Source organism: Dendrobates tinctorius, unplaced genomic scaffold (assembly GCF_039654945.1).
Source record: "Dendrobates tinctorius isolate UK_male_01 unplaced genomic scaffold, ASM3965494v1 ptg000143l, whole genome shotgun sequence".
NCBI classification, from domain to species: Eukaryota; Metazoa; Chordata; class Amphibia; order Anura; family Dendrobatidae; genus Dendrobates; species Dendrobates tinctorius.
Window position 1 is genome coordinate 33,014,693 of NW_027361810.1, and position 21,669 is coordinate 33,036,361.

The 21,669-nt window shown below is 43.1% G+C and overlaps 1 protein-coding gene across 3 annotated transcripts in view; it reads left to right on the forward strand.

The window, feature by feature from the left end:
• The window catches only part of SLC4A10 (solute carrier family 4 member 10), a 273,046-nt gene that overhangs the window by 179,278 nt on the left and 72,099 nt on the right, over nt 1-21,669 (forward strand). For all 3 annotated transcript variants that reach the window (XM_073545734.1, XM_073545735.1, XM_073545736.1), the window contains exons 5-6: nt 6,580-6,740; nt 20,530-20,718. In XM_073545734.1, the coding sequence (XP_073401835.1) occupies nt 6,580-6,740; nt 20,530-20,718 (350 nt within the window). The remainder of the gene's footprint in view (nt 1-6,579; nt 6,741-20,529; nt 20,719-21,669) is intronic.

Genomic DNA, 21,669 nt, shown 5'->3' on the forward strand with positions numbered 1-21,669 from the left:
CCCAAAAATTGTTTTGAAATTTGACCTGAGTAGGCTGATACCCTATATGTGGGGGTAAAACACTGTTTGGGCGCATGGCAGAGCTTGGAAGGGAAGGAGCACCATTTGACTTTTTCAACTCAGAATTGGCTGGAATTGAGATCAGACGCCATGTTGCATTTGGAGAGCCCCTGATGTGCCCAAACATTGGAAACCCCCAACACACCCCTAACCCTAATCTCAGCCCTAACCCTAACCCTAGCCCTAACCCTACCCTAGCCCTAACCCTAGCCTTAACCCTAATGGAAAAATGGAAATAAATACATTTTTTTAATTTTATTATTTTTCCCTAACTAAGGGGGTGATAACGGGGGGTTTGATTTACTATTTATGGCGGTTTTTATATTTGGCAGCTGTCGCACACTAAAAGACGCTTTTTATTGTAAAAATAGTTTTTGCATCACCACATATTGAGAGCTATAATTTTTCCGTATTTTGACCCACTGAGTCATATGAGGTCTTATTTTTTGCGGGACGAGTTGACGTTTTTATTGGAACCATTTTCGGGCATGTGACATTTTTTGATCGCTTTTTATTCTGATTTTTGGGACGCAGAATGAACAAAAACCAGCGTTTCATGAATTTCTTTTGGGGGGGTGTGTTTACACCGTTCCGCGTGCGATAAAATTGATAAAGCGGTTTTATTCTTTGTGTCAGTACGGTAACAGCGATGCCTCATTTAGGTCGTTTTTTTTATGTTTTGTCGGTTTTATGCAATGAAAACTATTTTATATAAAATATAATTATTTTTGTATCGCTTTATTCTGCGAGCTATAACTTTTTTATTTTTTCGCTGATGATGCTGTGTGGCAGCTCGTTTTTTGCGGGACAAGATGACGTTTTCAGCGGTACCATGGATATTTATATGTGTCTTTTTGATCGCGCGTTATTACACTTTTTGTTTTTAAATTTATTTTAACACTTTTTTAAATTTTTTTTTAACTTTATTAAATAGTCCCAGGTGGGACATCACTGTCCTGTGACAGATCGCTGATCTGTCACATCACAGATCACTGTGACAGATCAGCGATCTGTCACAGGCAGTGCAGAAGGCTTCCTCATGCCTGCGCTTTGCAGGCACTGAGGAAGCCAGCTTCCTGCAGGCCCCCGAAGGCCCCCGTCGCCATCTTGGATTCGGGGGCCTGCAGGAAAGGAGCCCCCCGCAGCAGCGCTGCACATTGCGCTGCTGTGGGGGGCTCAGGGAAGCACGGAGGGAGCCCCCTCCCCGCCGATGCTTCCCTTTAACCCCCGGTACACCGCGATCGCGGTAGACGTACTATCCCGTCCATGGGCATAGGGGCCCGGTTCCCATGGACAGGATAGTACATCGGATGTCAGGAAGGGGTTAAAGGCATAGAGGTTTAGCCCAATCAAATGGAATAGCAGGAATTATTTTTTTTTTTAAGACGTTCGGAGTTACAAAGATATTGAGAATGTTAACCTTTTTTATATTTTGTCAGATATGTATGTTTCACTACTTCCATGCTCTTGACCTTCTTTTTTACTTCTCCCACACTTTCTCCTTCATGATCCTCAGCAGCAGCAGCAGCATCTTTTTCATCAACTTCTTCTTCACCTTATTCATCTTCTTCGTCTTCTTCTTCTTCTTCTTCTTCTTCTTCTTCTTCTTCTTCTTCTTCACCTTCTTCCTATTATTCTTTTTTTTTACATTCTTCATATTCTTCTTATTCAACTATTATTCTTCTTCATATTCTACTTCTTCATCTTCTTCCTACTCTTCTTCTTCTTCTTCTTCATCATATTCTTATTTGTGACAGGCATTCCTGTAGTTGTTATCTATAAAAGTTTGAAGATTACACCTTCCGTTCTGCCTGTCACAAAAGATTTACAACAGGATTTGGCCGCGTTCAGTTTGGCCTGCAGCACTAGTAGTGGGAATGTGGACAGAGCAGGAGAAATTGCCGGACACACAGCAGGGGATCAGCTGACGTTACTGAACCCCACTAACACAGGAGCAAGTGTTGATTGTGCAGACGGCACTTCTCAGCAGCAACTGGCGGTGTTGGAGGCCAGTGTAAATACTAGAGACAGAGTGGAGCCAGAGGCCTAATTGGAGCAAGTTTGAAATCAGTAGTAGTATGAATGTGGACAGAGCAGGAGACATTGCCGGACACACAGCAGGGGAGCAGCTGACGTTACTGAACCCCAATAACACAGGAGCTAGTGTTTTTCTGTGCAGACGGCACTTCTGAGCAGCAACTGGGGGTGTTGGAGCCCAGGGATTACAGTTCAGGTGGTAGAAACATGAACACAACAAGAGACCTGGATATTGTTGCCAACCAATTATTTAATCTGGAAGAGGACTGGCAAATTCTGGCGAGATCCAGGCCTTGTTCATTTTCAGAAAAGTAAGCCGGTCAATGTTATCGGAGGATAGTCGCAGGCGACGGTCTGTTAGTACACCACCTGAGGCACTAAAGACATGTTCCGATAATACACTAGCAGCAGGGCAAGCCAGCAGCTCCAATGCATACTGGCTAAGCTCTGGCCATGTATCCAGCTTAGAGACCCAAAACTTGAAGGGGGAAGAGCTGTCTGGGAGTACACTGAGAGGGAAAGACATGTAGTCTGTCACCATCTGACGGAAATGTTGCCTCCTGCTGACTGGAGCCGTCTGTGATGGTGTAGACATTTGTGGCGGGGACACAAAACTTTTCCACATTTGGGCCATACTGGTCTTGCCTTGTGCTGAGGCACTGTGTCTGCTCCCTCTTTGGGCAGAGCTTCCTCCACTGCCTCGACGGGCAGAGCTTCCTCCACTGCCTCGACGCACAGAGCTGCTTTGTAAAGCACTAGCAGCACTGCTCTCGGGTGGAATGGAGAACATGATGGACTGCACCAGTGTGTCTTGGTAATCCCGCATTTACGCTCCCGGTTCAACGGTGTTATGAGGCTTTGTAAGTTGTCCCGGTAGCGAGGATCTAGGAGGGTATACACCCAATAATCAGCCGTGTTGAGAATGTGGGCGATGCAGCATGAAATCAACCATGTACTGCAGGCTCCCAACTGGCCAAGAAATGCTGTCCCCTCCTTGAGCCATCATCTCTGCCTGCTCTGCATCACCCCACCCTCTCTCTACATACTGACTACTAGAGCATTGTGTACCTTCCTCCTCTGGAGAGATGTCTTCCCCCTCCATTGACTTCTCCTCATCCTCCTCACAAAGTGTCCCCTGCCTAAGCCTTTGTGAGGAGCCACGTTGCGCAGACTGTCCAGAAGCAGATGGCATTTGTGACTCCTCATCCTCCACCTCTTCCAAAACCTCCTCCCTTAGTGCTTGCAGTGTTTTTTCAAGCAGGCAGATAAGGGGGACAGTCATGCTGACTAGTGCATCATCTGCAATCGCCATCCGCGTGGAATCATCGAAGGCACGCAAAACGTAGAGGCCCACTCAGTGGTGGTGAAGTGTGAACGGCGCGCAGTGCGACTTGTTTGCGCCTGATGCAGCTGGTACTCCATTACTGCTGCCTGCTGCTCACACAACCGCTCCAACATATGTAACGTTGAATTCCACCTGGTGGGTAGGTCACATATGATGTGATGTTCCGGAAGGCAGAATCGGAGCTGCAATGCGCGATCTTGCCATGCTGGAACGCCGCAAGTGAGCGCACTCTATGCGGACCTTGTGCAGCAGTGCATCAAGATCCAGATAGTCCCTCAAAAAACTCTGCACGACCAAGTTGAGCACATGTGCCAGACATGGGATGTGAGTGAGGTTGCCTAGGCCCAGAGCTGCCACCAGATTTCGGCCATTGTCACACACTACCAAGCCTGGCTGGAGATTCGCTGGCACAAACCACACGTCGCTCTCCTGCTTGATGGCATTCCAGAACTCCTGCGCTGTGTTGCTTCGATTCCCCTAAGAAATTAATTACAGTACGGCCTGTTGACGTTTGGCCACGGCTGTGCTCATATCGGTCGTAACAGGTAAGCGTTCACGGGTCCATGTGGAGGTAGACCGTGACGGCTCCTGCAGTGCTGATTCAGAGGAACTGGAGTATGAGGAGGAGTCAATGTGTACAGATTGGATTCTTGCAATCGTTGGAGTTGGCAGAACACGTACAGCACCACTCTCAAGATCTGTACCCGGCTTCACAACATTTACCCAATGGGCAGTGAGGGAAAGGTATCATCCCTGTCCATGGTTACTGGTCCACGCATCAGTGGTCAGGTGGACCTTGCTACTGACGGCGTTTAGTAGCGCATGTTTAATTTTTCCCTCCACATGCTTTTGCAGGGCAGGGACGGCTTTCCTGCTGAAATAAAAGCTGCTGGGCACGTTGTATTGTGGGACCGCCCGTTTTTGGTTTTGGAAGAGGAATGCTCCTAATGGATGCCGAAGTGGAGGCTACAGGGAACCAAGTCTGCCCCCTCCCTCTCCCTCCTGTTTTGGCCATTCGGTGAATCTCTTAATCAGAGCTGCTCCCACCACCTTCCTGTTCCTCACGCCATGATGGGTCAAGGACCTCATCATCTACAGTACCCTCTTCAAACACCTGCTTCTCCTGGGTAGTCTCGCCAGCACAGTACACACCACAAAGTGGCAACTTAATCTCATCATCAGATGCGTACTGAGGTGTGCTGACCATAGGCACTGGCCCACCCGCCTCTTCAGATTCAGAGAGACAAAGCTATTGCGCATCACTGCATACTACCTCTTCTTCACATTCTAGAATACTGCTTGGCTGGCCCCCTCTTTCCAAGCCAACAGATTCAGAGAACAGAAGTAGAGATGGCTCCTGTCCAGGGCTCTCTGACTGCCTGGGCAATTTGGCAGGTGGTGAAGAGACAGATGGTTGCTCTTCAGTGCTCTGGACCTGAGAGGATGTGGAAGTAATTGAAGTCAATGCGTTAGCTGCCATCCATCCGACAACGGCTTCAATTTGTTCCTCCCGCAGCAGTGGGGTACGGCGAGCTCCTACAAAGCTGCGCATAAAGGACTGTCCCCTGGGAAAACTGGGGGATGCTGAGTCACTGGTGCCCGCAGCAGGCACAGAATCCCCACGTCCTCTCCCTGCTGAAACTCCACGACCACGTGCCTTACTCCCTGCCTTCTTCATCTTGGTAGACTGATAAAGATAGGCAGAAAAGTACTAAGGGCTTAGTGTGCTTATTCCTGAACAGCTGCTAACAGGTATAAGAAACACTAATTTGATAAAGTATGGACTACACTTTAATATGAGCTAATGTGGCCTACACAACTGTAAAGTGGAGTGTTTGGTGAACTTTATTTACGTGGTTTTTTTTTTTCGCAAAAAAAAGGATGTGACCAAAGATGTAAAAGCGATAGTATCACAAACTTTTTGTAGCTATTACAATGCGGGAAGGTAACCTACAATGCAATAGACGAGGCTACAAAAAATAGGCTAATGCTAATCTGGCTGGGGCTGCAGGGCACAAGCCAGCAGAAAGGCTCCTCTATCTACTCCTATATAGTGTTTGTAACCAATCTAGCTGGATACGGATGGAAGCACACTAATAGGAGAAATTCAGGAAAAATAAGCAGCACTACAGCAAAAAAGGACAATGTATGAGGCAGTGACGCACGCTGAGCGGGCTACAACCAGAGATGGCCAGAACACACTACAGTGTGAGCTGCACTCACACACAGAGACCTCACAGACAGTCGTGAACAGTGCAGAGAACTGAGCACTAGCACTGAAAGGCTGCAGAAAGGCTCTGCTATCTACTCCTATAGTGTTTGCAACCAATGTAGATGGATACGGATGGAAGCAGACTAATAGGAAAAATCAGAAAAAATGAGCAGCAATAAAACAAAAAAGGACTATGTATGAGGCAGTGACGCATGCTGAGCGGACTACAACCAGAGGTGGCTGCAGAACACACTACAGCGTGAGCTGCACTCACACACACAGACCTTGCAGACAGCTGTGAGCAGCGCTGCAAGGCAAAAGAAAGCTTCACACAGCGGTTGCTAAAGTAGCCTGGGTAAAGCACAATATAGCTAATCGCTATCTCTAACTGTCCCTCAGAGTCTTGAACAGCAGCGTCCTGTCCCTAACTGAATTCACAGCAGAGTGAGCCCAAAATGGCGACGGCAGCTTTTATAGTGCATCATGACATCATTTCAGCAACAATCACAGCCATGCCATTAGTTAACATGCCTACATGCCTAACAGGATGTACCCACACTTCTGAGGATTCCTCATTGGCTGAATCAAATCAAACTGGCTCATAGCATTATGGGAACTTCCGATTCCGTTATTCGATAAGCAAAAAGTATCGGAATTCCGATACCATGAATATCGGCTGATACCTGATATTTGCAGTATCGGAATGCTCAACACTAGTGATGTCACTTGAGTGTCACGCCACAATAACGACGTCCCGCCAAGACATCTAATGAAAAGGAAAGCCGCGGATGCCGTCAGGTAAGGAGATAAGTAAAATCCATTATGTGCAGATCATCTGCAGTAGTAGATAGCCTGCTATTTAGAACAGCTTGTTAGATAGAAATTTGTATGTTTGACTGTGCTTCACCAACACTTGTTCCAACAGATGGTTGAAGTTTGAAGAAGATGTGGAAGATGGCGGAGAGCGGTGGAGCAAGCCCTATGTGGCCACATTGTCTCTTCACAGTTTGTTTGAGTTGAGGAGTTGTATTCTGCATGGGACGGTCTTATTGGACATGAGGGCCAACACTCTGGAAGAAATTGCAGGTACCATAATATTACCCATACTGGATCTGCATGACCTAATGTGCAAAAAGTGCTAAAACATTATCTTCTTTATGTAGCTGTGTATCCCTTGTATTCTAGAATCCGACAATAATGATGACCTCAGATCGGCCAACTGTCCATCCTTTCCGGCGCCAAGCTCGGTGCCCCATAAATAACCCAATTACTTGAACAGTCACTTCACTGATGTTTGCTACATTCCCATTTACTTACGTACTGCAGGGTATTTTCTCATTGTTTTTATCCTAAGTTTTATCTGTTAATGGACACTGTATAAGTGTGCACCTACACAATGCACTTATGCCAAGAGGTGTGTCTAGATACGCCAGCTCATTTTTTTGGTTTTGCTTTAGTTTTTTTGTACATTGTACATACAGGGGTGTGCCACGTCCCCCTGCTTTCTGCTGGGTACCTGGTTTATTTAGCTTTCCATAGGCAGGTGTAAAGTAGTCAAGTGTAGATCTGTCATATTTGAGGCCTGCTGGCACATAACAAGATGAGATACTAGAGTTAGGGTCTATCCTGATTGGGTACACCTTGTAACGGCGGGATAGCCGTAACTCTTTTTTTGATCAAACATTGCCAACTAAGTACCCTATGTACATATACTACTATTTATTTACTTTCTGTATGATATTTGCTCATTGTTTTTAACAAAGGCTTCGTCTGTTACTGGCCGCAGTGTGAATGTGCGCCTACACATTGCAATCCTACCAACAGGTGTGGCGGCACATTTTTTTTCGATTTTACATTCCCCAGTTGTTGCACTATAGAGAATAGATTTTAAAAGGGTTTCACAACTACTTAGATATTGATTCCATATCCCTAAGCTAGGGCATCAAGATCAGATAACCTGCACCCTCCACCTCCTGATCAGCTTTGGCGGCAGCCAGATTTAGAGTTTATACAAAGCCGTAAGAGAACAGTGCTGTACTATGTGTAGTGGCTGTTGTCGAAAATTGCAGCTCAGCTTGCATTTGAGCTACAGTTCTTGACAACCCTTTTAAAGACTATTCCATTTACACCATGGACACTGGACATAATGCTGACCAAATACCAAAGTACGAAAGTGTGACTAAGGCCTGAATGCTACAATTTTTAGAGTTTATTCCTCTTCGTGTTCTATTCAATAAAAGTTATAGAAGCTGCTATTATTCTCTACTTCTTTCTCCCTCCAGCTTCTCTCTTCTCCCATCTCTGTAGACTTGTAGGTGTATCAGATGTAATTTGTTCTCTTGAAGACAGATCTGTAGACAGATTTGAGCACTTAGAGGCTTAATCAGCAGAGAGCAAATTACAAAATCACAAATTTCATATTTATTCTTTTTTTAGATGCTTTCAACATGAGGTTAACTACTTTTTTTAAACAATTCTGCATTATATTTTGGTTGAGCCGTATAACATATGATAAGATACAGATTCCACGTCTCCAATTAATTGGGCTCCAAAATGTCAACAATTCTGCTTTGACAACTGCTGTCCGTAACAAGATAAAACCACAGATGTTATACTTAACTGTTCCCATCTATAATGACTTAATCTGACTAAAGTTGTATCAACCAAATATGTTTTATATGTTTTCTAAAATTAATGAAATGTTAATTATTATAATGTATTCCGCAGCATAAAGTTTTTTTTTTCTGCTTTGGGCTATCCCTTTTCATCAGAAGGATTCCCTAGAATAAAGCTGACTAAAAGATTTCATTCTGCTTGGACCCCAACAATCTGCTTTATTTTGTGGTAAATCGTGACAAAAAGTGTTCAAATCCTCTGCAGCACTTCCGCAGGTGAAATGAGGCATTACACATGTTTGTCCTCCAGAGGAAGAAAGCTTCGCTTTCCTCTAGCTGATGGATGAAGGTCTTCATAGGGGTATTCCCCTGTTATCTACCCTCAAAATACTCCAGTAAAGTGTACCATCTTTTATATATTTTTAATATTAGACATATCCGTTATAAAAGCAGACAGGAAGAGATCAGAAGCGATAGAAAGAGCAGGATTTGTATGACAAATCTTCTTGCCCTCATTATGTCCATATGTCAGCGGACCAGTGAAATCTAGGACACATTGGTTGACAGGCTGCCTGACAACTTCTTAGATAATCATTACTTAGATGTTCCATTTCAACCATTCTCCTCTATAACATTTAGGCTGAAATAACATGTCCATGAAATACGGACCGTACTCTGATTGCAATATCTAACCCAAATGGCGGGTCTCCTGACCTGAGCTAGCTAACAGATATATGCCCATAAAACAGTAAGCTCAGGTCAGGAGGCCCGCCAGTCTGACTGGGCTTTCAGATATTTGCACGGGTCGTGTTCTATGAACTTGCAAATTTGACCTTCAAGGGAACCTTACAATTGATTCATGCTGCCTGAACGACGGACAGCACATATCAGAGACCGGCCGCAATATCGCAGCCAGGTGTGTTTTGCTGTAAAATGCTGGAACGTTTCAGAGATACCATACTTTATAATGCAGAATGGGGACAATGTGACTTGGCTGACCAGTCCAAGAGGCAGGTCCCATGGGTTCTCTCAGCCCCAGTCCCCTAGACTGACTGGTCTCTCTGGAAAAAAATTTTTTGTCAGCTCACCAAACCGTAGCAGATGTGAAGTCTGGAGGAATGCAATCAATCCTGGGCGGTGCAGGGAACTTGGATTCCGGAAAATCTTGTAGGCACAATACTTAGGAGATGTTCCAGCAACTTCGACCAAAGGATGGTTAAAATCAAAAGACTTTATTCCAAAAAAATGATTAAAAACAGAATAGATGCATAAAAAACATATGGTTCACCAATGTGACAGACGCTTACGCGTTTCGGACTAGAGGGTCCTTAATCAAGCGTCTGTCACATTGGTGAACCATATGTTTTTTATGCATCTATTCTGTTTTTAATCATTTTTTTTGAATAAAGTCTTTTGATTTTAACCATCCTTTGGTCGAAGTTGCTGGAACATCTCCTAAGTATTGTTGACTGGTCTCTCTGTATACATACACATATATAGGCAGACCTTCAGTCTAGGGGAGTGGGGCAGAGCGCATCTACTGAGGACCGATCTCTTGCATTTATTTTTTGTATAGTTCCCGGCTGGCTTTTAAAAATATTTTTTTTCTCAGAATGGCTGCAGAGAAAAATAACAGAAGCAGTCTCTGATTCATTCTGCCTAGGCTTTGTGCCTTAAGAATCAGCTGTCAGGCTTACTTTAAGTTCAGCTTAAAGCTGGATCAGCATTGAGCTAATAATAGCGAAGTGGGACATATAGCATGGCCAGGGGTGGACACAGGCAGAACTGGGCCCCTCTGTAAGAACTGTGTATGAGCCCTTGTGTAAAAACCGTATATATAGGCCCCTCTGTAAGAACTGTGTATGGACCCCTGTGTATAAACTGTATATGGGCCCCTCTGTAAGAACTGTATATGGGCCCTTTGCAGCCCAATAGTTCAGTTGATGCTGCTATGGAGGTGATAGTGGCCCCCTTATCTCTTGGGCCCCTGTGCGGCTGCACATGTTGCATCAATGATATGTCCACCCCTGAGCATGGCATAGTTTTGACAACCTCTTTTCCATTTCAGCCTGTATTTTAAAAGGAAATATATCACGATGACCCATTGTTTAAATGGCTATTCTCATCTCCAAGATCCTATCCCAATATGTAGTAGGTGTAAATAATAATATTAGCAAATATCTCCAATTATAAATTTAATATAGTTCTTCTGATTCACTATGTCACTTACCCCATGTGCAGGGCATTGCAGTAGCTTATGTATCCATGGTTACGACCAATGATTTAGTGACAGTTAGTTGTTAATGGTCATAACCATGGATACCTAAGCTACTGCAATACCTAGCACTTGGGGTAAGCAACATTGTAAATCAGAAGAACTATACTACATTTCTAATTAGAGGTATTTGCAGTCGCCCCTCTGAAAAATTCCCACCACACATACTGCCCCTCTTCAAAATATCCAATTCTCTCTTACACACATACACCTAGGTAGACATCAGTAAAAAGTAGCATTAAATATAATGCCCATATCTCTGGATCAGTATGGCAGATTTAAAAAAAAAAAAAGCCAGATCAATAAGAGCAAAAGCGCCCACTTTTGACCTGGTGACAGGTCCCCTTAGAATACAATTTCAATGTCAAATAGTAATATACAATGCTAATCAGAACCCAGGGTCCAGAGCGGAGTTTCCAAGAGTCCAGAAATTCCCAGATAATCCAATAAAATAAGCCACTTTTTTTTACCCGATCCATAAAAAAATTGACTTGTCCATGATTTTTTTTTGATGCTGGAAAAACTTGTACTCATTACTATAATCACCATTTTCCTGTTCACAGTGAAGGCAGCCGATGTCTTCATATCAGAATTATGGGCTGTAGACATGGATCACTTATAATCATAATGGTTTATTAGGGTTTTCAAATGTATCTTAAATCTTAATTACCGTATGTTTCAAGAATTTTTTAATAAGCTGTCCAGAAAAAAAAGTAAAAAATAAGTTTCCAACTCAATATCCAGAGTGGGGTTTTTTTTTGGGTGGAAACAAACAGATTATTTTTTTTTTTCAAATCCCAGAAAATCTTTTAAGTTCTTGGTCACCTTTTAATTAGGAACTTCAAATGAATGTTTTCAGAGTGAGAAATAATTCAAAGTTATTTTTAACATTTCATTTCATATCACATTTTCATGATAACAGTTAATTATTCATAGTCCAGAAATACACATACCTTTTTTATCATCTTCAAAGTTTCTGCGAGTCTGTGATCCCAACAGCTTTCTATTGAGAAGGATTGGAAGGAATGAGGACAATGCTGCGACTTTTTGGTATAATTAGGTTATAGTTAAAGGAACGGAACTGAACATGTTCTCATATTATCATTCATATTCAGCCATGTCTTCTACCACACAAAGATGGTCCTAACAGCTTATCCTACTATGCGTATCATGGATAATAAAAACGGAATTCTTTACAATTGAGGCTGCATTCACATTTGCGTTGTAGAGCCTCCATTGCAGATCTCAACAAAAATCCAGGACAAGTCCCATGACGGGTACAGTTCCTGTACCAGCCAATGGGGTCCACTGGGGTCTTCAATAATCAGGATAGCAATGCTCCGCCTCTGGCCATCAGGATGGGTTAAATATCAAAGTCCTTCGCCTCCTTCCAGCTGATCCACCAATCCTGGGTTTCCTTTACAGTTGAGGATGCGTTCACATTTGCGTTGTAGAGCCTCCATTGTAGATCCCAACAAAAATCCAGGACAAGTCCCGTGACGGGTATAGTTCCTGTACCAGCCAATGGGGTCCTCTGGGGTCTTCAATCTTCAGATTAGCAGTGCTCTGCCTCTGGCCATCAGAGTGGGTTAAATATCAAAGTCCTTCGCCTCCTTCCAGCTGAACCACTAATCCTGGGATTCCTGGATTCTGGTGGGAAAAGATTCTTCAGTGCTCCATATCTGCCCATCGACAGGATACCTCCAAAAACTCATCAGGGTTAACCCTTGAAAGAACTCAAAAAAACAAACAGCATTAGTCACACTGGTCTTAACCCTATACACGCTCATTATATTAAAATGTGCCCCCTTAGTTTATTACACAGGGGCTAACATTTTGGCCAAACCACTTTTCCTTTGTTCGGTACCCAGACAAGTAGCATCTGATAGCTAGTATCAGTGGGTAAGTACAACACTCAAAGAGGACCTGTCACCAGGTCAAATGTGCTCAGTTTTCGTGATTATATTATTTCTGCTGCTACCCTGAGAATTCCAAATTTTTCTAAAAAATCTGCCAAGGGGGTGTTGCTCAGAAGGTAACTGTGCAGAACAGCCTAAAAACACACCCTAGAGGATCTTATGAGCCCTCTTGATAAAAAATAATAAACAGTAGCACTAAATACAAAGGCCAAAAGCAAACAAAAAATGTAATATTCAAGGGAGCAGTGGAAATAAATAAGGTCTAAAACTTGACAGCCGCAGGATATGATAAAAATGTACAACAGATGTCCTCTTCATGGCATGAATAGAGAGGTGGCTTTGCATGTGCAGCTCTCTGCAATCACTTCTATCTGAATTCCGAAAATACTTTAACAATTCTGACTATGTTGAATGTTTATCAATGGGATAAGTGTGATATTACAATTTTTTGTCATTCTCTTCAGTGGAGGTGATCTGCAATACTAAAAAGAACACATATGAACAAGTGTAGGTATTAGAAGAAGGCCTCCATGTGTTTAATAATGGATAGCCCTGTTAAGAATGTATTTCATGCTCTTTAATTATTGACTGATTTTAATGTATTAAACGTCATCATAGACTTTAGATTAAACTCGTCCGAACTCATCTAATATATATTAGGGCCCTACCCACTGTCTCTAAACCTTTAATGAGGTTTTCCAGGAGTTGGTTATTGATGACTGTGGGGTCAACGCTCTCACGTAGGTACTAGAGTGTGGCGCCCCTGAGGCTCAGTCGCCACAGAGGTACTGCACCTTCTCATAAGGTGTAGTGCCCCACCGCCTAGGTAAGTTGGGAACTCATTTCCACACTCCAACACCTGCATCCCACACACATGATAGTTCAGCAGGTCCGCCTAGCAGCTTCAGGCTGGGGGTAGCAGAGCACCCTTTGTGGAACCCTACTTCGTAACACAAGATGTGCTGGGAGGTGGGTGGAGTTAGTATAAAAGAGAGGGAAAGTTGAGAATTGTAGGTCAGTCTGGGGTGAGTCCCAGAGAAGGAGAGCAGGTTGACAGCAGGTCAGTCTGACGGGAGGTCAGGCGAGAGGAGTTCAGTTCTGAAGTTAGTTTTGAGTTCAGTTTGAGTTCAGTTTAGAAAGAGTGCTGCAGCTGCCTCAGTGATCTGAGCCAGCTGGCACGGGAAAGAGAAGAGAAGGAGAAAGATGTAGATCTGCAACCTAAGCTTCCATAAGAGAGAGAAGGAACAGCACGGAACGAAGGAGTAGGAGAACAGAGAGGAGTTGTGGGTTGGAAGAGGAACCCTGCCTATAGGTTCTCAGCGCAAGGCTGGGGCCCGGTCCCCGAGGTTGTATGGACACTTATGGTTCTGCAGCAGACACCGGTGGAGTAGTTGGCTGTAAATGCATTACTCCCATCAAAGACTTGGGACACAACAGCAACTGGATAGAGAGCCAGGACTTCTGAGAAGGGAGTCCCCGATAGAGGCTACAGCTGTCTGTCATACAAGTAAGGTTCTAGGAACATCTGATAGGAGGAATTCCAGAGAACTACGGTACTGGAGTTCTTCACACTAAAAGGCGCAATAGAGGAGTCGTTCAGGAAAGGCACATGTTGGCGGAGTGTTGGAAAGGAGAACACTGACTTGCCCGGGATGTTGATTGAGTCTCTACCCCGGAGGACACGGCACGGAGGCAGGCACCAGTGGGTACCACGAACTGTGAGTAAAGCATTGAAACTACAAGCCCTGGTGTCCTCCATTCATGCGTCGCTAACACCTCCAGCACCACTACACCTGGGTACCAGCATCTATACCATCCTGCGCCTCTCCTCGTCCATTGCACCTACACTGCCCTGGGACTACAGCTCCACCTGTGGGGAGCTATACCATCTTTGCTGCACCACACCATCAGTCCCAGCGGATCTGCATGCAGCGTTGGCTTACCATCTCCCTTGCTAAACACCACGGGTGGCGTCACAAACTATTCAAATAAACTTTAACACCATCAACATCACCGCCATTGATATTGGGCACCCAGGGCCACGGACCGGGTCACTTCTGCTGTGACACATTCCCCCTGACACCGGCCCGGTACCGGGTACCCCGCTGCCCTGGGTGTGAGGGCGACCCAAGAGCGCATACAGGAATCGGATTCTTGTGTCCTAACAGTGTGAGGTTTATTAGACTCCATAAACTTTCACAGTTCTCAAATGAATAACAGACGTTTTCCAGCACAAATTTACCAAAAATCTTTTTTTTTTTCCTCGGGAAAGTAAAGCAACAGCAGGGTCTCAGACAACAATACTGGTCCGGCGCAGTGTGATCACCATTACTGGTTTCTCTCCAGTTCCAACACGTCACACCCACCTGAGCCTACCCACCTGCCTTTTTTAGGGCCTGCAAGCCCCAGACTGGCATGCAAGGGAGAAACCTTTCCTACCCAAAATCTTTTGGTCACTCGTAAATCCTTCGTTCCCAATAAAAACCTTCTCATCAACTTACCATTACTAGAGCCTTCAGTTTTGGGACTTACATCACTAAGGCTAGCCACCTCGGTGACGCATACCTGGACATTTCCTCCTTCTCCTTTACATAACCTATTGACTCAGCAACACGTGGCACCCCCACTGCTCAGCTGTTTGCAACTCCAGCGGCACCTGGATGTGCAAAGTTTTCAGAGCTCCAACAGCGCCACTCCACACACTGTCTAGTGGCCATTTTCAGGTACGGCAGCTCAGTTCTCATTCACTTTCATAGGAGCTGAGTCGCAGCATCCGAGAAAGGCCAAAATTTCTGTGTTTTTTTTTTTACAAGCTTTGCAGATCATTTTATATTAATAAATTAGAGTTAATTTTGATTTAGCTTTCGGAGCCAACAACTACTGCGTGCTTGAAATGCGACTTGGATATTTTACAATTATTCAAGGTTTTAATAAATGAAACATTATGACTTTGCTGGAAGGAGATTAGTGGAATGAAATACATTGTGGGCAGAGCCTTCTAAATAAGAGCGCTGATAACTGACGGGCTTCTTAAATGAACCTCGGGGACTGAACAACACGTTATATAATCCGTGCTCAGGTTCTCTGTCGACATGTAACAGGGTTTTTCTTTAATCTCCATATTTAATGTCGTGGATCAAAATAATGGACCTAGCATTATGCAAACTGCACTAGGTTGGTTTTGCATGACATGTATTTCATAAAACGTTTTTGCAGAAATTTAATAAAAGCCAAGTTTTAGTAATAATCCACTTTGACTATCCACATTTATTGTGCAAATGTGAAGAAATGCTGACTATCTATGCCGGGGAAATATGCCTTGACTGCAATGTTGTGGCCAAGCCTGGATTAACTATTGTTGGGTTTGCCATGTGTTCCGGTTTTTCCAGGACAGTAGCTCTTTAGCTGGTAAAAATCCTTTACTGATATTTTTTTAAGGCTATTAATGTATTGCAATATTCATAACATACTTGGATTTAGAGGAATTTGTAGCTAAATACAGAAACGAAATGTCAAATCTTCAATCTTGGAACATAAACAACTTTTTTCAGCAGTCCATCAGCTTGGTGATAAATATATGATCACTGGGGTCCCACTGCTAAGACCCCCATTGATGGAGAAATAGTCACACATACATATTACCACTTTATTCATTATCTAATGGACTAATGGACATAACACTGGCATCTCGTTAATTATACATTTATCACCTCTCATGTGATGTTTATGGTCTAACCCCTTTAAGTAAGAAAATTAAAAAAACTCCTTGTCATAAAGGGGGCCTGTCACCAGGTCAAAAGTGATCAATTTTTGCTCTAATTTTATTCGTGCTGCTTCCAAGTATTTCTTTTTTGTTTCTTTTAAAAATTATGTTATGGTTCAAAAGATATGGGCCTGTTCTTTTTTCTGATTTTTATGGTCTTTACTATCATGCAGATCAGCCTAAAGTCACGCCCCAGAGGATCTTGTGGAGCCACGCCCCTCTGGCAAAACCCATAATAACTAACACTAAATAAAAAGGCCCATATCTCTGAAACCATATGATGGCTTTATGAGAAACAAAACACTGCCTACTTAGAGGAACAGCAAAAGTAAAATGAGAACAAACACTGGACACTTGAGACCTCATGAACATTTGGCAAAGCTTGATGGTACGCTGAGTCTCGTATGCTACCAAGAATGCAAGCTAGGCAAAACACTGAAAAAAGGAGTAGCCATAAACTACCAATGAAATAAAAAAAAATATTTATTGAAAAAATTCATAAAACCAATTACCGTACCATAAGTTACAAATGTGTCAGATAAGGATGAATAAAAAGTGGATCCCAAACATATCTAACAGCACTCAATGTACAAAACACCTATACAGATGGTCTTTGAACACGATATGTAATGACAAAGCACAGATGGCTATAAACAAAGGGGGAAACAGAGAGGTAGATATAGGTGATATTACTTACTCATAGTAGGGGAGAATCAAGTTGGCCCTGCCAGCACAGCCCCGACGCACGTTCTCAAGGGGAGGTGTTGGAAGAATGCAAGTTGTTATAACAAAAGTGAGCATAGTTACTGAAACTGAGTGCCAGGTCTTCTCTCCTGGTGCTCTAGAGGATATCCTTTAGAGGGCTGAAGTATTGATCTAAGATTGATACCATATCTAGAGGGACATCTCCACTGATATGCTAAGTTTTATGTAGAACTGGCTAAACTAACAAATGAGGCAGATTTATGAAGCTATTTAAAAAAATATTCTTAGATGCCTATAACATTTATTTTTTAATTCAGATTCTGTAATTAAAAGATGAAACTTGCGCTGTGATTGGTTGCTATGGGCAGCAAAGACCCATTTTAATTTAAGACAGCTTTCTATATCTGCCCCCTTGACTTTCAATCTGATCAGTGAAATCTATTCAAATCAACCACGTCCATGTGCATATAAACATTAAAGAAAAGGATCTAATTTTTACAAAAATGAACGCCTGATGAACCTTTTTCATGGCACACCCAGAAAATGAAGTCAACCCCTTTCTGTGGTCTGTAGGGCAGTTCCACACCTTACTTAATTCCCAGCATACTGCTGCGAATTGACAGATATTGTGCTTGGATTACACCCTGGACTCTGGTGCTTTTTAGTGTTGTGTATACCCTGATTTTCATACAGCTTATTCCCCCTTATTACATCTGTTTCTGTCATCCCCCCTCATCTTGATCATGGCCTATCTGACCACGCTTTGACTGATCATCTGGTATTCAAACCCGGCTGTTTCCCTGAGTATGGTTTTATCTTCTAATTTTGTACCTGGCTGGTTCTATACCGCAAGTTACTGACAGTTTTGACTATCCTTCCCTAAGGTTGCAACTCTGGATAGCAACTACTTTGTGGAAACAACCCAGTGGGCCCCTTAGTAAGTCCCTTAGTAAGTCCAGATCAGACCACTTTGTCTGAGCCAGATTTTTTGCGCTGACGGCCTCAGACAGACTTGAAGTCTATGACTCCATCAGGAGCATGTCAGAATCCCAATTTTTCAAGGAGTCAGGCAGAAATCCCTGACAAAGTCGGGAACAGAAGCTCCATCGTGCTCAGCCTTAACCAGTCGTAGTTCATTTGTGTAGCCTTTGGAGTCAGCTTGGCTTACTAGATTATGAAAGTCATTGAGCATAGAGCCGTGATAACTAATGATATAAATAGTAATAAAAAATTGTAATGTCAAAGACATCTATTTATAAAATGAATTTTGTGCATTTATTTTCATTTGCATGACTCAGAATCGTGATGAATCAGATTGCCAGGATTAGTGAGAACATCACTCATTTACCTGCGTATTAACTTCCCAAAGATAAAATAACTGACTTTACGAAACTGTAAGAAACCATTGTGAAAATAAAATGCTGTAGTTGCCATTTTTAGCATTTCCACCCACATCATATTTAGACAAACAGCAGTTTATTATTATTATGACATTTTACCTTAAAGGCACTTTTAATGGTCCTGAAATCCAGGTCACTGCTGCTATCAGCACGGAGCTTTATTTAAAGCGTCGTAGCCGGGATAGGTTTATCCTGGACTATTAGCACTTAGGTCATGCTCTTTTTTTGAAAATGACAATCTTTCTGTACACATTTATGGGGTCTACCTAAAAACAACAACTACCAAACTGTAGATCTTCTAGATCAGGGGCTTCCAGCCTTCTTCACTTTGTGAGCTACATTCAGTTTGGAGAGATAGTTGTGAAGAAAGTGTGTGTTCTTTTGAAAATTAGAATTCCCCAAGTGCTCCATTATACGCATGTGGATCTAGGTTTTACGGCACCCGGGCAAGAATTCTATTTGGCGCCACCCCTCATGCGGTTTGAGTAGTAGTCATGTGACCGCCCATTCATATGCAAATTGCTTACATACATTTATGTAACAACAAACTGCTTTTCCTATTTCTCAATGTTCAGTGAAAAAATTAGAGAAGCAAGAAAAAAGGCTAATTATCATGTGACCATAAGTTTGAAAATCGCATGTAAGTGACGTGGCCGTGTGATAACTGCTGCAATTAGCAAGCAGAGCTGAATCCTGACAGTGAGTATAGTGCACACTGTTAGGATTGGATACAGGGCTTTATCTTACAATTAAAGGGTGCGTCCAGGTTTGTGATGAAAGTCTGCAATCACTCTAAGTGACTGCAGGCTTTTGAAGTGTCACAGCGTGTGCGCTGCACAGTTTTAGGATTCTCCAATGATGGCGTCAAAAGTGGACGGTCATGTGAACGCAAGTATGCAATTTGCAAACTTCCGGCCACATTCCAACTGGATGTGTCCGGCCTTGCCTAATTTATTTTCAGTGAACAAGGCATGTCTAGTCATCACATGAACGAATGCATATAAATCACATACCTGCGGTTTCATGACTTCTTCCCCCTCTCACTGCTGGCACCAGAGAATCCTGACATTATGTACTGTGACAATTCAGAAGTGTGCAGTCACATAGACTTACGGGGTAGAAAGGCAAAATGAGTAATTGTAAGTGGAGTTGAGCGAATTTGTTTGGGTTCCTTCTTATTCGGCAAGCTGTATCGCTTTTCGAATAAACTGCAGTGGGAACCAGGCTTCCTGGATTGCGCCGGCTGATCAGCTGATCGGCGCCGCTGCTGCACGTGTCGCGGCTGTGTCACTGTCACAGCACATGCATGGAGATCCCAACAAATGGACTTACCATGCATGTGCTGTGACTGTGACACAGTTGTGACACATGCAGCAGCGGCGCCGATCAGCTGGTCATCCGGCTCAATCCAGGAAGCCGGGTTCCCTCTGCAGCTTATTTGGTAAGCACTATGCGTTGCCGAATAAGAGGGAACCCGAACAAATTTGCACAACTCTAATTGTAAGTAGACAGCGCCATATAATATGATGATTGAAATATATTGAGGATAAAAACTTTGATGCGAAAGCTTCTTTAAGTGCTCCGTTAATTTTGCCTCTTGTTATTGCCTTGAGTTATATCAGGTAGTATTATCCTGGGTGACCCTAATAAATTTAGAATGCCCATTAATAAGTAATAATGACCTTTGTGGACACCGATATTTACTGCTCTTCATCGGAAAATACAGCCAGTTGGAAATCGGGTGAAATGTGTTTACAGTAGAGATGAGGGGATCAATCCACAGAGGATCGAGTTCGAGTTGAATTTCCTAAAAATCGTGGCTCTACACAAATTCTAACACCTTGATTTAGGATTAGTAATAAAAAAAGCCCTACTGCCATTTTTGTAAACTATTTAGGACTGACAAATGGTAGAACCTAATTCTAATATCATCAACGGTCGCCCCTCTACTCGCTGTCTGCTGCCTGGTCCTCTTCTTTTTGCCATCAAATTCCACCATCTCCAGCCTCTTCTCTACAGGCCAGATCTTCTGGCCGTGATCAAGCCTTGGGGGCCAGCGTGGGCTGCCACCTTACATCGCACTGTGACCAAGTCCTGGCCTTTAGTGAAGCATACCTGGGTTATTACCGGGAGCATTCTGTCTAATTAGATAAAAAAAGAATGATAACTAACACATCTCCAACTTTTTTCTTACTCAGATATGATTCTGGATCAGCAGGTCGCATCTGGGCAGCTAAGTGAAGACGTCCGTCATCGAGTTCATGAAGCTCTTCTGAAAAGACACTATCACCAAAACCAAAAGAAGCTCAGCAACAGGATCCCAATAGTGCGCTCATTTGCTGACATTGGCAAGAAGCAGTCAGAACCCCACTCCATGGACAAAAATGGTAAGTTATCCCTTCATCTTATTCACATTTTTACCAAAGGAATTTAAGTGGTGATTGAGAATGGTAATTTTTTTAGATCAGATTTTCAGCCTGATTCTTCATTTGCATAATTTTTTTTATTCAGTCTTCTTTTTATACCTTGTGGTTTCGTTAACTCAAATTCTTCAAGATGGCGGACAGGGTTCAAGAATTTTGCGCAAAATAAAAAAATGTTTTTTGTTTTCTTTCTAGTCTGAATGAGAACTTATTTTTCTTGCAAGACAGATTCAGGGCAAAGAAATATTGGGCACATGTGAATCCAACATACCCATGACATGCCCAATTTTTGTTTTTCCTAATCGAGATACAGTAAACTTCTGCCGAAACTGCAGTATGTTACTCTTGTTGAGGAGAGCTTTAAGATCAAATTCTTAATTAAATGCAAGACATAAGAGATTGAGGGGAGCTACCCAAAAAGTGTATTATCTCACCTTACATGAGCGTTTTCAGATCAAAGCGTGACACTAAAAATGGCTGCCATTTCCTGTTTTCACCACACACCATGTGCTCATGGATCTGGAATTTCCTGTTTCACCACACACCATGTGCTCCATGGATCCGCCCACAATAACGCCCACTCTGATCACCTCATGGACCAACCCAGCCTGATGACCTCATGGATCCGCCCACGGACTAGCTCACTGCCCAACCCACTAACCAATGGAATACATCCGAACACTCCCATTTTATAGTTAACTGAGCCCCCTTAAAGGGGATATACGAACCTATGTTTGAATCAATAAAGCTCTCTCTCTCTTGGAGCTGTGCCATAGATTGATCAGAGAGGTTACATCCGACTGAGACTCTGTTGTGATTCTTTTAGTGCGCACTGATCAATACCCATTGGGCCAGGAGTAGTCAACATTTATTATTGTTCAACCTAACACTCTCTCTATATTTATGTATTTTATT